Source organism: Mugil cephalus, chromosome 9 (genome assembly GCF_022458985.1).
Source record: "Mugil cephalus isolate CIBA_MC_2020 chromosome 9, CIBA_Mcephalus_1.1, whole genome shotgun sequence".
Taxonomy (NCBI): domain Eukaryota; kingdom Metazoa; phylum Chordata; class Actinopteri; order Mugiliformes; family Mugilidae; genus Mugil; species Mugil cephalus.
The window spans coordinates 817501-831858 of NC_061778.1; the positions used below are offsets into that span (position 1 = coordinate 817501).

At 42.4% G+C, this 14358-nt stretch overlaps 2 protein-coding genes and 2 non-coding genes across 6 annotated transcripts; 2 read left to right on the forward strand and 2 right to left on the reverse strand.

Annotated features, from left to right (window-relative positions):
- Positions 1-768: 768 nt before the first annotated feature.
- Positions 769-5374, reverse strand: LOC125013014 (integrin-linked kinase-associated serine/threonine phosphatase). Of its 3 annotated transcripts, XM_047593275.1 has the most exons (10): positions 5071-5374; positions 3653-3811; positions 3405-3525; positions 3068-3174; positions 2773-2866; positions 2515-2602; positions 2258-2388; positions 1616-1735; positions 1118-1199; positions 769-1033 (listed from the first exon to the last, which is right to left on the reverse strand). In XM_047593275.1, exons 1-10 carry the CDS (start codon positions 5111-5113, stop codon positions 893-895), a joined length of 1086 nt encoding a protein of 361 aa, XP_047449231.1. In that variant the 5' UTR covers positions 5114-5374; the 3' UTR covers positions 769-892. The 3 variants fall into 3 exon arrangements, with proteins under 3 accessions (XP_047449231.1, XP_047449232.1, XP_047449233.1); XM_047593276.1 differs by lacking the exon at positions 5071-5374 and having other exon boundaries at positions 3666-3806; XM_047593277.1 differs by lacking the exon at positions 5071-5374 and having other exon boundaries at positions 3630-3765.
- An 812-nt stretch (positions 5375-6186) lies between these two features.
- LOC125013574 (latent-transforming growth factor beta-binding protein 2-like) lies at positions 6187-14251 on the forward strand. Its single transcript, XM_047594360.1, has 3 exons — positions 6187-6417; positions 11163-11233; positions 14021-14251. The coding sequence occupies exons 1-3, from the start codon at positions 6245-6247 to the stop codon at positions 14164-14166; spliced, it is 390 nt and encodes a 129-aa protein (XP_047450316.1). The 5' UTR covers positions 6187-6244; the 3' UTR covers positions 14167-14251.
- trnak-uuu lies at positions 9765-9837 on the reverse strand. The gene has a single exon. It is a non-coding gene; the product is annotated as a tRNA-Lys (tRNA).
- Positions 10854-10926, forward strand: trnak-uuu. Its single transcript has one exon. It is a non-coding gene; the product is annotated as a tRNA-Lys (tRNA).
- Positions 14252-14358: the final 107 nt, after the last annotated feature.

The following is a 14358-nucleotide window of genomic DNA, read 5'->3' on the forward strand; positions in this document are numbered from 1 at the left end:
GTATATGAATAAATATTATTAAGAAGCACTGAGAGTCACTCTTTACATTCTTCTAATTATTATTGTTATGTTTATACTGTAATAGTCCAACATTAGTGGCAAAGTTTTAGTGAAATCAACTCTAGAAACATAGAAACACTGAGACAGACGGGACAGTAAATAATACAGTTCTATAATAAAATACCTTTAACTTTCCTTTTCTTAAATCATTACTATTCATTTTTTTATTTAGAGACAAAAGAAATAATGATTTTCTTTAAACCTCTTAAAGAGCCAGTGTCTCAGTGTCGTCCCCAAACTGTGGACAGACACTTTAAACGTCCCATTGACCTTTTCTTAGATTTAATTACACACTTTTCTTTACCTTCTTCTGTATTTTTGTCTGTTTTTGTGTTAAAATATTACAATAATAAGCTTTATATTTATGAATTTATTTTAATTTAGGGGCAGAACATATTAATGGACATTATAAATCAGTTCTATGAATTTTAAATAAATCTAAAGAGAATCTTCTAAACTGAGATTAAAATGAAATAAAAGTCACAGCAAACGTAAAGAAAAAGGTTTTATTGGAAAATATTTAACGGGCGACGTCACAGAGTCAGAGGATGAAGATGATGATGATGATGATGAAGATGATGATGATGATGATGATGATGATGATGATGATGATGAAGGTGATGATGATGATGATGATGATGATGATGATGATGATGATGATGGTGATGATGAAGGTGATGATGATGATGATGATGATGATGATGATGATGGTGATGATGATGATGATGATGATGATGATGATGATGATGATGGTGATGATGAAGGTGATGATGATGATGATGATGATGATGGTGATGATGATGATGGTGATGATGATGATGATGATGAAGGCTCAGCAGCCAATAGAAAGCAGGATGACGGTGACGTTGTCGGCGCAGCCTCGTCTCACAGCTTCGCTCGCTAACTGCTGACAGGCTGATTCAAAGCGTAACTCGTCCTCCATCAGCCCCGACCTCCTCTCAGCACTCCCCTCCTACGGGGACGGGGACAAACACGGAGACATCAATCAGAGGACGAGTCATAAACACGAAGTGTTAACGAGTTAACGAGTCGTCACCTGGAGGACGTGGAGGACGAACTTAACGGCTTCATCGGCCGAAAACACTTTGAATAAACCGTCACAGGCCAAAATAATGAACCTGCGGAGACACGGAGACACGGGGACACGGGGACACGGGGAGACAGAGACACGGGGACACGGGGAGACAGAGACAGACACAGAGACAGACAGAGAGACAGACACAGAGACAGAGACAGAGACAGAGGCAGAGACAGAGAGACATGGGGACACGGGGAGACAGAGACAGACACGGAGACACGGGGACATGGGGAGACAGAGACAGAGACAGAGACGGAGACACGGGGAGACAGAGACAGAGACAGAGACACGGGGAGACAGAGACACGGGGAGACGGAGACAGAGACAGAGACAGAGACACGGGGAGACACAGACAGAGACAGAGACAGAGACTTTAAACTTTAAGGTGGATTCACAGAATAAATAAATGTTCATTTCTAACAGGAAAAGGGGGCGGGGCCAATCATCAGTTCTTGCCTGTCATTGGCTGAGAGCTGACACCTCCTCAGGTCGGGGGTTGAAATGACTCCACAGCGTTTGTACTGACCGTCCCCGATAGAGCGGGACACCTCGAGGACACCGAGCACCCGGCCGTCCCTGAGGAGGAGACACAGAGAGACAGAGACAGAGACACAGAGACATAGAGACACAGAGACACAGAGAGACACAGAGAGACACATAGAGACAGAGAGAGACAGAGACAGAGACACAGAGACACAGAGACATAGAGACACAGAGACACAGAGACATAGAGACACAGAGACACATAGAGACACAGAGACACACAGAGACACAGAGAGACAGAGACACAGAGAGACAGAGACACAGAGACACAGAGATGAGAACGAGGTCTCGATATGAGACGAGAACAAGATAAACTAACAAAAAGAACGTGAGGTAGAATAAAATATTCAGTAAATAAAACATTGAGCTAAAGTGTCATGAGGAAATGAGACATGTCCACGTTAGCGTGTCCCGTTACGTCCCAGCTACAGGACGGAGAGGACGGAGAGGACGGAGAGGACAGAGAGGACAGAGAGGACGGAGAGGACGGAGAGGACAGAGAGGACGGAGAGGACAGAGAGGACGCAGAGGACGCAGAGGACGCAGAGGACGGACCTGACGGTGCCTCCCGCTCTCTGGATCCTCATCCTCTCCTCGTAGATGGTTGGGTTATGTTCTTTACTCAGAGCCAGAGTCACCGGCCTCCTCCCTCCGTCTGCAGCCGCCTCCGTCCGACACAGCAACGCCTGGAGACACAGGGACACAGAGACACCGTCCATCAAACATCTGTCCAACCCAGGCCTGATGTCTGGTGTCTTAAATGTAACTTATAACAGAGACATTTCTAGTCCTCAGCGTGCAGCTCGTCTCACCCTGCTGTCCCCCAGGTTGGCCACGTACACCGTGTCGTCCACCACCAGGACACATGTGGCCGTAGATCCGTCCTTCCACGCCGGCTTCCTGCTCACAGACACAGGGACATGAGGGGACATGAGGGGACATGAGGGGACGTGAGGGGACAAGAGGGGACGTGAGTGGACATGAGTGGACATGAGTGGACATGAGGGGACGTGAGTGGACGTCGTCTACGTCATAGGGGACAGATGGTGTCTCTGTGGGTTGAGTCTTACTGGCTGGACGCTTTCTTCAGGAAGTCTTCGTCCGTCTGTCGGAACGTGTCCAGGAGACACTTTTTAATCAGCTTGTCCACGTTTTCAACGTCTCCTGAAACAGAAGAGATGGAAACTATGTGTTTATTATTCATTGATCTATTTATTTATCCAGTTATTATCAACATTGTTATTATTATTACTAATATTATTATTATTATTATTATTGTTATTATTGTTATTATTATTATTATTATTATTGTCATTATTATTATCATTAATATTATTATTATTATTATTACTATTATTTCCTCACCGCTGGGGAACTTCTTTGCCAGGTTGTGGTGAAGATGTTCGGCTGCGAAGCGAGAAGCTCGAGAACCTCCATGTCCATCAAACACAGCGAAGTACGAGACTCTAGACCTGAGGGACAAGAGGGACACGTTAGAGACACAGAGGGACACGTTAGAGACACAGAGGGACACGTTAGAGACACGTTAGAGACACAGAGGGAGTGAATATGGAGGATGTAATCTGTTAGTCTGCGGAGGATGTAATCTATTACTCCATGGAGGGTGTAATCCATTAGTCTGTGGAGCTGTAGTTCCTGTGGCGTCCTGACGGGGGCAGTGTTGCGTGGCTGATGCTCTTACACGTTTCCGGGCAGCGGGGACGTCAGGAGGACGCTCAGGTCCGGCAGCATCACGTGGGCGTCCTGCATCTCGTCCCTCTCTCCACGCCGCGCCGCCACGTAGCCTCTGAGGACAGGAAGTCCTGAAGAAGAGACACAATCACACAGTGAGTCCAGCTTCCTCCAACTCCTCTTCTTCTTCAGGTTCCATCTGCGTCTCTGATCGGAGGAGAAGAAGCAAACAAACGTTGTGGATGAACAGCTGAAGACCTTCTTTACAAACTTTCTTGATCTGTCCTCGCTCCTCTTCCTCCTTCTGTTTGTCCTCAGAGGGACTGTCTTCATCGTCTCTTTTCCTTTTTAGCCGCGTCTCCTCCTCTTCCTCTTCTTCTTCTTCTTTGGTGGTCGGCGAGGGAGCAGATCCTGGACCTGAAGAAGAAACAGATCAAACTAGATCTTCACCCCTGAGACATTTTCTACAGAGTCCAACGTTTAAATGGACGAAGGTGAATCAGAGATAAAACCGTGAAATAAAACTTTGAGCAAAAAGTCGAAATTCTCCACATCATATTTATATTTTGACTTTATTCTTGACATTTTGTGGCACTAATACTCTTCCATAGAAATGAAACAGCAGGAAGATTTCAGCCAGACTGATCAGCCACAACATTATGACCAGAGGAACGTGTGTTTGTGTTTGTCTGTAAATGTCACTTTGATTTCCTCTCAGCTTTATTTCAGAAGGGGATTCACAACTTTACTCAGTATAAATCCTAAGAGTGAACTCTGACTGATGTCACCACTGACAAAATATAATGTGTAGAATAAAATGGACGTTTACAGACGACAACAACCAGAGAACGTGAGTGTTTCTGCAAAATGCTGTGCAGGCTGTCCGATGAAGAGGTGAAACTATACTTGGAACTATTAGAGTATTAGGGCCACCGCTATTTATTTATTTATTTATTTATTTATATATTTATTTATTTCATCTTGCACTAATGAGGCCTCCTCTTCAGGCTCCTGTGGTTTCTCCTTGGGAACAGTCTCAGTTTTGGTCTCAGTCTTTTCTAAGTCCTGATACTGAGAACTAGACTTTGTACTTAAAGACTTAAAGAAAAAGTCTTTCTTTCTAAGTCTAGTTTCATCTCCTCATGTATAACATGGGTGACCAAGCGATTTCCGTTAAGGATGATTAAAGTCTGTATAAGCAGGGAAGGAAACAAGGAACCATCCTAAAACCTGACTGGTTGATGAATATTCTGAATGTTTCAGTCCCATATCTATCTATCTATCTATCTATCTATCTATCTATCTATCTATCTAACCAACCAGTGGTCATAATGTTATGGCTGAATGCAGGGTAGGAGATTTATAGAAAACATCTCACATCTACCTTTAATGTAGAACAGTAATTAAATGTAATTAAAGAGTTTTAATCATCTTTCATCATCAACCTGAAGAAACATGTTTCATTCCGACTCTAACGTTTGTTACTAATAAATCTGATCATTTATTTAGTTTGTAAAGAGTTAGTGAAATAAAGCTTTTAGAAAAGCTAAAAATATATCATATATTCTTAGTGTCAACTACAGTTTGTGCTCAGGTTTAATAAAACCAGAATGAATAAATGAATAAATAAAAAGTAAAGAATCTTTCCGGGTACCGACAGATCCACATCCACTCACCGGAGCTCTGTGTCGGTTCCGGCAGGTCGTCAAACAGGTCCATAGCCTAGCCACCGGAGCTAACTAGCCTAGCCACCGGAGCTAACTAGCCTAGCCACCGGCTCTTCGTCCCTTTCAGTTTCAGCTTTTAGCTTCTCTGCGCTAACAGTTCACTAAACGATAGAAACAAACCGGAAGCAGAGAGGTTTATTAACGTGGCTCGAGCTGGTCAAAATGTGAATGAATCTCATTTAATTTAATTTAGAAACACAGAGATGCTAACAGCTAGCTCCAGGCTAAGGGACAGTTCTTCTTCTTCTTCAGCAAAAACAGCAGCGGAACTTCCGGTTCAAGCTTTGAAAAAAAAAAAAAAAACGGAAATGATACCTGAACTAAATATAAACTTAAAATAAATCAATACAAATAATAATCGATATGTTAAAATGTTGAATTTCAACTAGTTAATATAAAACTATAAGATAAATCAACTTCTGGAGTAACTAAGAAAGTCCTTTAATTCGTGTGACTTCTATTTTATTCTTTTTCAATAACAAACATAAATGAATTAACTTTGCATGTTCCAGTGACTTGTAAAAATATGATCACATTCTTCCTGTGGTTCAGACTGGGTTCCGTTTTCAAGAATCTGATATGAGATAAGATAAAATAGTACTTTATTGATCCCCACTGGGGAAATGCAAAATATAATATAAACGATGTAACGAAGAATTGTTGAATTTTTAAATATTGTAAATGCACGAATGCAAGAATTATCACCTTTTAAGTTTACATTTGAAGGATACAGTTTATATTTTATTGTATTTATTTTATTCATCTTATCTCTCAGAAAGAGTTAGAATAAACAATATAATAGAAAAAACTTAATTTGTCCCACATTGGAGAAATTTCCCCTCGTCCATAATAGAAGAGGAGAAGTATTGAAAGAACGAGATTATTTTAACTGATTAAAATAAATTTTAAGTAGAATTGTCCTCGTGTTTGCTCAGCCTTTAATCCTCGCTCCCAGGAAGGCCTCTGATTGGCTGCTGGTCTGCGCTCCTCTGCTCCTATTGGCTGTGAGCTGCTCATATAAAAGTGGAGCGTGTGTTTTGACCCTGAACCTCTGTCAGACTCTGAAAAGATGCTCAGGTCTCAGTGATCCGATCAACCACCGCCCTGTGTCTTTGTGTCCAACATGCGTGTCTCTGTCCTCCTCCTGTGGACCAGCGGGACTCTGACTCTCTTCACCGCGGCTCTGGAGCCTCCTCGGCGGGAGGACGGAGTCCTGCAGCCCGGGCGGAGGAGACACAGAACCGGGGCAGCGAGCAACGAGAAGCCCGGTGTCCGGAGGAGAGCAGCTCTGAGCGGGTAATTAAAGGGGATTTGCTCTGGTTTCTATTTTAAATGACTGATATACTTATTTTCAATGCATTATATGTATTAATTAATGTTTATATAACTATTATATTAATGAACTGAAAGTTCTAATAAGTTCACAAAAAGTGACTAAACTCATGTTTATCTGGACCTTCGTGCACGAACTCTGCTCTAACAGGAATATAGAACAATTCACTTCACTTTGCGTGATTGACTTTACATCCTCCTTTGTGTTAAACTTCTTATTTATCATCTTGTGTCACAACAAGACTGTTGAGCCTCGAGGTCTAAATGCAACTGATAAAATAATTAAGATAAGAGTGTTTTATTTGTCACATGCGTCGTTGTATAATGCACAGTGAAATGTTTTGCACATGTTTCTGCAGCCAGTAAAAGTACCACAGTAGGAACAGTACAACACACCAGATAGAAATAACTGAGAAAAATCAGATTAAATCTACACTGTAAAGTTAAAAGGCCGTAGCTCGTATCTGCATGAATTTACATCCCTCTTTAAGTCATTAGTTTCTGTGACCACAGATAAACTGAGGTTCCACAGACGCTCTGTTCTCTGCATGTTCCTCAGGGGAACGTGAGGACGCATTAATTAACCTGTGACTAATGCGCCAGCATGTAAAGCTGTTAGCATGTAGCATCTGTCAGGTGTGTTTCAGGCGCCTCAGGAATGTGTGAAATTCTGTGTGTAACCGGCCTCAAGTGCAAGTCTGACTGACGGTGAAGTGACGGACGCAGAGTCAACACAAACACACCGCGAGCAGATCAGTGGAGTCTGATCCTAAACCCTGTGAACTGGCCCCGTGTTTGCTCTGGTTTTTATTACCTCGCGGGGCCGGAGCCTTGCAGCTTTACTGACGCTGTGGGGCCATGTGGTCCTGGTGGGGGTCATGTTCTGGGCCCTGCAACATTCACAGAGTCAGAACATGTTCAGCCCTGGTATCAGGAAAAAGGCTTTGGTCTGTACTCAATGTGTTTTATCCTCAGAGGAGTTTGTGTAAATGGAGCAGATTTGACAAAGTGTTTTTATCAAAGTATGAACGGACTGACAAAAAAATAGGAACCAAAAACAAAACAACATGGGCCATGTGATCACAACAGGAGTAGGTTTAACATAAACTGTCCATGTTAGCCTAAACCAGCTAACATTAGCCTGAATAATGTCTGTCTAATCCAGCTAACATTAGCCTAAACGAGCTAACATTAGCCTGAATAATGTCTGTCTAAACCAGCTAACATTAGCCTAAACATTGTTAAATATATTGGACGGGTCAATCAGAACATAAAAACATAAGACCCCAGAGTGGGGAAATAAATAAACCTTATGTTAAATATAAGCTAGGACAGAAGTAGCTCTTCCTCCATCTGGAAAGTAAATACTGTTAATGACGGTTTCTTATAATAATGTAAAATGTAAGAAATCATGAGTGTGTGTTTTACTGAACTTAAGAACATGTTTTGCATAGTGGAGACGTTAAAGTTGAAGTTTTTCGCGTTGTTTTCGTCTGATCTGAGCTGAGCTGTGGTTTCTTGTTGCCGTGCAGCTGAAGGAAAGTTTCCTCTGAGCTCTGAGGGATGAGACGCGTGAAAGGCGGCTCAGTTTTATCTGGACTCCAAAGCAAAGTGGCGTCTTTGAAGCTGCTGTTTGCTTCCTACGCTGTGAGAGCAGCAGCTGTGAACTCGCTAACACCTGATCTGAAGACAGGACACGGCATTTAAATGAGATTTAAACCCAGCAGTGGACACTTCACCATCTGATCTTCATTTAGTCTCAGTTTTTAAGTTTCAACATCTTGTGGAATCGAAGCCAACGAGAGTTGAAGTTGGAAGTTATTTAAATTCTCTTTGATAAAAGTATCAGCAAAACATTATTTGAGTCTCATCTATAAGTTACATTCATTGTTTAAGACAATAACATCAGAAATTAAAACACAAATGCACGTCCAGTTTGCAAATTACTTTGTTTCTTACGTGAACTTAACTTAACAGAAATGTTCACAAATTTAGTAAAACATAAAATAATATATATGAATCTTTACAGATTTGCTTGTTTGTTTCAGAGTCAAAATCACAAAAGGTCATAAAAACAAAATCAGTTGCATTTTATTATCAGTTGTTTTTGAATTTGATGAGATATTGAGATGTTTTTGTGTCTTTTGGCTGAGAATAGCTAGTTAGCAGCGGCTAAATGAAGCGGCTAAATGAAGCGGCTAAATGGATCAAACTCATTCGCCTGTGTTTCATCAGAGCAGATGATATTTCTCCAGAGAGTAAAATCTTTTTGAAGTTTCTTCTTTATGTTGCTTTTATTGAGGTCATCATCAGGTCATAGCAACAGTTCAAGTATTTAATCACATTATTTCCATTAGTTAATGTCTCACTTTCTTAACAAACATCCGTTTAAATGATTAGTTTCAGTGGTTTTATCACTCTGAGGTGGAGAAATATGTTTTCCTTGTGAAAATATATCTTGTTATTATTAATGTGAGAATCCAGAATCATCCACTGGCGTCTCTGTTTCTCTAGATTTATTTCCAGTTGTTGGTCACTTCCCGACTGGATTAAGGGTTTAACTACCTCACTTTTTAGTGTTTGTACTAAAGTATGTTCCTGAGTGGGACAATCGTCACTAAAATGATCTCAATCAGACAATCAGGAGCTTCGAAAACCAAATACACTTTTCTCAGGAAGTTTCAGGTAAAAACCATCCTCACTGTGAAGCATGGGGGTGGCAGCATCATGCTACATCATGCTACATCATGCTACATCATGCTACATCATGCTACAGACCAGTCAGGAGTAGTTTAAAGTCAAATCTACCAAACACTGAGTCTACGTGAACCCGCTGGGTCTGTGATGAGGTGGATTTTAAGTAAAACAGTTCGTCTGGAGGCAGCTGCTGCAGAGATTAGACTCGTGTTTGGTGTCGAGGTCTTAACGTTGTCTGAGTGTTGGGGTCTGGATGTGCGACGCTGCTAAAGCTCGTGTAAAGTTCGTGGGGCCTCCTCTGCTGCCACAATACGAGCAGTACACTGTGAGTAATGATTAAATCCTCAGCAGAGAAGCTGTCGACGCATTTAACGCACAGCTCCTTCTAAAACCTGAACCCGGCTCAGAGTCCACACCAGCTTAGACCTCAGCCTGAAACACATTAGAGACAAACCTCCACCTCCGTCCTTTAACGAACGCTTAGAAGTAAAGATGCTTTTAAATCCTCATCATTTCATCCAAACTGACTCCGTGATGATGAGATCATGACTCTGGGTTTGGACACAACCTTGGATTCTACCCTCATCATCCTTAGTCACTGGTAAAACTACAACCGCCTGAATAGGGACTTGAACCCTAGACCCTCAGATTAAAAGTCTGATGCTCTGCCGACTGAGCTACCCAGGCTCTGGAGGCGTCAGTCTGAGGAGTAAACACCACATTAATACTGCTCCTCTTTGATAAAACATCTACATATTAACTCTGGGCCTCAGTCACACGCTGAGACGACACTTTAAATTTAAAAAGTCATCGTATCAGAAAATAAACCTCAAAGTGACGCCCAGTATCTGGACACAGCGTAGATTTAATGTCTCTGATGTCGTGTTCACACTGAGTCCAGATTCAGTTCTTGGGCTTTATTCACGTTCTGATCAGGACTCGTCCTGGTTTTAGATCTGATTTGATTCTGATCTGGACCCGGTTTAGCCTGACTTATTATACTTATTATTTTTTATTGGTTTTACATTTAGTTTTGGAGTAATACATCTATATTCTGGTTAAACTGGTTTCAGATCCGGTTTGTTTCTATTTTAGAGCATTTTCAAGCTGGACTTTGTTTAATGTTGATCTATATTCTGGTTTTAATCCAGTCTGGTTTTGGTCTAGAACAGTTTAGACTTGTTTTTAAACCCTTTAATCTGGTTTCAGTCTGCGTGCCTTCTGTCTTCTCATATAATCCTGACTGACTCCTGGTTTAGAACAGTTTTAGACTGGTTCTGGACTGATCTGCACGGTTCTGGCTTAGACCTGGACTCTGGTTTTGGTCTTCATTAGACTTGGTTTAGACTCTTTCAGTCCACGTCTAAACACTTCCTGTTACACTCGGCCGTGAAGTCACGTTGGTGCGTCACTTTGATTGGGGGGTGGAGTGATGGGGGGTGGAGGGGGGTGAAGGGGGTGAAGGGGGTGGAGGGCGGGGGTGTTGGAGCCGGGGTTTGCCTGTGAATTGACCCCATTTCCCAGAAGGCCGATGGGAACACACGTCATTAACTGTCCTGGATCAGTAAACGTCTGCGTAGATGAACACAGTTTAAAAAGTGTCGTCTCAGCGTGTGACTGAGGCTCAGAATCACTGTGTAGATGTTTTATCAAAGAGGAGCAGTATTAACGTGGTGTTTACTCCTCAGACTGACGCCTCCAGAGCCTGGGTAGCTCAGTCGGCAGAGCATCAGACTTTTAATCTGAGGGTCTAGGGTTCAAGTCCCTATTCAGGCGGTTGTAGTTTTTGCCAGTGACTAAGGATCATGAGGGTAGAATCCAAGGTTGTGTCCAAACCCAGAGTCATGATCTCATCCTCATGGAGTCAGTTTGGATGAAATGATGAGGATTTAAAAGCATCTTTACTTCTAAGCGTCCGTTAAAGGACGGAGGTGGAGGTTCGTTAAAGGACGGAGGTGGAGAAGAACTTAATGAACCTTCATGAATCGGTTTGTTTCCGTCTGTGCCCTTAGACCTCGTGTTTGTGGAGACCGGTGTTGTGTTGGATGGACTCTGTCGCCTAAAACCAGGAGATGCACCAAACGTGAGTACGAGCCGTCATCTTCAAACCAAGGTCCAGTCGGAAGCTTCCTCACTAACTGCAGCTTCTCCAGTGAAAGTATCTGATGTTTCAAACAGTTTTAGTTTCAGAGCTCAACACAACACAACACTGAGACCTGGAACTAATCAGAAACTTTGTAATAGTTCAGTTCATTAAATGTAAACACCTTCATCATATTCCTCTTATTATTATGTGTTATTTATGTCCTAATGTTCTGTTGTGTTGCGGTTCTGACCCTGCAGAGATCAAACCGTCCTAAATGAGTTTGACCTGGTTTAACAGAACCGTCTCCTGTTAAGTTTTATTCCGTTAATGTGGACGGAGACGTGTCTCTGAGAAGCAGTGCAGGTTAAACGTGAGCATCATCTGCTGCTGCTTTTCTAATCCAGACGTTTCTAATCCGAGCGCGTTTCCTCTACATCGGTTTCCTCCGTCCTGCTGATGTCAACTCGCACTGGAAACATCTGCAGCAGCTGCAGATGTTTAAGAGACGAAGGCAGGAAACTGGAGCTCGATGAGACTCACCTGGACGTGTGTTCATCTGGAACATCAGCCACGGAGAGAGATAAGAAATAAAAACTACAACCTGGGCCTCACAGCGAGGGCAGAGGAAAGGAGGGAGGAAATAAGGAAGGAAGCAAGGAAGGACTTTAGTCTAAGGAAAAGTAGACGACTGAATCAACCACCAATCATCTGTCTCTATCTCTCGTACCGATCATTAAAAACCTTCTGAATTATTCCACTGGAGGAAGTCTTCCCTGCAGCCGAGGCTCATGGGTAATGTAGTGTTTAGAAAGGAGCCCAGAGGTCACAGCTGCTGCACATGTGTCTGATCAAAGTGTGAGAGTCAGAGCTGCTTCATGATAAACGATGTTCAGAGAGAGGAACCAGGTGGTCCAGAGATAAAATGAAATAAAATAAAATAAAATAAAATAAAATAAAATAAAATAAAATAAAATAAAATGAAATAAGATGATATAAAATAAAATGAAATGAAATGAAATGAAATGAAATGAAATAAGATAAAATAAAATAAAATGAAATGAAATGAAATGAAATAAGATAAAATAAAATAAAATAAAATAAAAACGAGTTTAGGATCATCGGACCAGCTGTTATCAACCAATGAGTCTAATGTGGTTTAGAATTAAAAGACCTGCAGGTTCTCTAACGTCCACTAGAGGCACCAACAGCAAGGAAGGAAGGAAGGAAGGAAGGAAGGAAGGAAGGAAGGAAGGAAAAGAAAAAGAAAAAAAATCTTTATCTGAAAATCGTCTCTTCCTGAATGTTTAATAACTGAACCATGAAAACATTCGGCTTCTTCAGTTTTTATCCACAAACACTAAATAAGTCCAACAAACAACAAGGATTCAAATATAAAACATGAACTTTCCGTCTGGTTCCTTCATCTGTGAGTGAGAAAGTTAAATAATAACTGCAGAGTTCTGTCTGGTGCAGGTTAGTGGGACATAAATATGATTTGTAGGATTATCTGGATCAGCCGTGAAGCAGAAACTCGTGAACGGAAACAGATTTAACACACACACACACACACACACACACACACACACACACACACACACAGACACACAGACACACACACACACACAAACACACGCACACACACACACACACACACACACACACACACACACACACACACACACACACACACACATATGTGTGTTTATACATTGAGCTACGACTCACAGTAAATCTCTCGTTTGTCCTGAACAGTTGAAACAAACACGACCTGTTAAAATAAGTTGAAGGTGGAAAATGTGAATTAACGTCATCGTGATTTTGTTGCTTTAGTTTTTATGATAAAAGGAAATAACATTTAAACCGTCATGTGACAATTCAATGGTCTGAAACTTTAGGACCTGATATTCATCAATGTGGATATTACATGTAGGAAGGAAGGAAGGAAGGAAGGAAGGAAGGAAGGAAGGAGGGAAGGAGGGAAGGATGGAAGGAAGGAAGGAGGGAAGGATGGAAGGAAGGAGGGAAGGAGGGAGGTAGGAAAGTAGGGAAGGAAGGAACGAAGGAGGGAAGGATGGAAGGAAGCAGGGAAGGAAGGAAGGAAGGAAGGAGAGAAGGATGGAAGGAAGGAAGGAGGGAAGGAGGGAAGTAGGGAAGGAAGGAGGGAAGGATGGAAGGAAGCAGGGAAGGAAAGAAGGAACGAAGGAGGGAAGGATGGAAGGAAGGAAGGAGGGAAGGATGGAGGGAAGGAGGGAGGTAGGAAAGTAGGGAAGGAAGGAAGGAACGAAGGAGGGAAGGATGGAAGGAAGCAGGGAAGGAAGGAAGGAAGGAAGGAGAGAAGGATGGATGGAAGGAAGGATGGAAGGAAGGAAGGAAGGAGGGAAAGATGGAAGGAAGGAACGAAGGAAGGAGGGAAGGATGGAAGGAAGGAGGGAAGGCAAGAAGGAAGGAAGGAAGGAAGGAAGGAAGGAAGGAAGGAAGGAGGGAAGGAATTACAGAATGTAGGAATAATTAATTCACTCAGTCTTTAGTTTAATGTTCCTCTAACACACATGAGTTTATTATTCTAAGATGAATTATTTTTATTTCTGTAACAGACTCCAGGTTATTAAAGTTAATGGACTTTACTGCAGCTTATTATTATTCCATTCATATAACACAGTATATTTATTTTCTTCTGTCTCTATTTTTGTTCATTTGTTCGTTTTGTTTTCTTTAAATGTAACTTTTTATTTAAGGTCCTGTTGTTTCCTAGAACCTGTTTAACGTCCCGGTTTCCTCCTGCAGCCTCGTGTTCTCCTCTCTGTCGTAACGGAGCGTCGTGTCGACTCGCCAACATCTGTGTGTGCAGACCGGGTTTCCACGGTAACCGCTGTCAGTTCCCCACGGCAACCGTCTCCAAGCCGGGACGTCCCACGTGCCCCGAGGAATAACAAGCCTCCTCCTCCTTCTACAGCCTCTTCTCCTCCTCCTGCAACTTCTCCTCCTCCTTCTACAGCCTCTTCTCCTCCTCCTGCAACTTCTTCACCTCCTGCTGTATCTTCACCTCCTCCTCCTCCTCCTTCTACAGCCTCTTCACCTCCTCCTGCAGCTTCTTCCTCTCCTCCTGCAGCCTCTACACCACC

Coding starts and splice junctions, on each gene's coding strand:
- LOC125013014 (XM_047593275.1), bottom strand. CDS start 5,113: ATGGACCTGTTTGACGACCTGCCGGAACCGACACAGAGCTCCG. Junction 3,175..3,404: donor TCCCCGCTGCCCGGAAACGT/GTAAGAGCATCA, acceptor CTTGTCCCTCAG/GTCTAGAGTCTCGTACTTCG. Junction 2,603..2,772: donor CTGAAGAAAGCGTCCAGCCA/GTAAGACTCAAC, acceptor GTCTGTGAGCAG/GAAGCCGGCGTGGAAGGACG.
- LOC125013574 (XM_047594360.1), top strand. CDS start 6,245: ATGCGTGTCTCTGTCCTCCTCCTGTGGACCAGCGGGACTCTGACTCTC. Junction 6,418..11,162: donor AGGAGAGCAGCTCTGAGCGG/GTAATTAAAGGG, acceptor CTGTGCCCTTAG/ACCTCGTGTTTGTGGAGACC. Junction 11,234..14,020: donor AACCAGGAGATGCACCAAAC/GTGAGTACGAGC, acceptor TTCCTCCTGCAG/CCTCGTGTTCTCCTCTCTGT.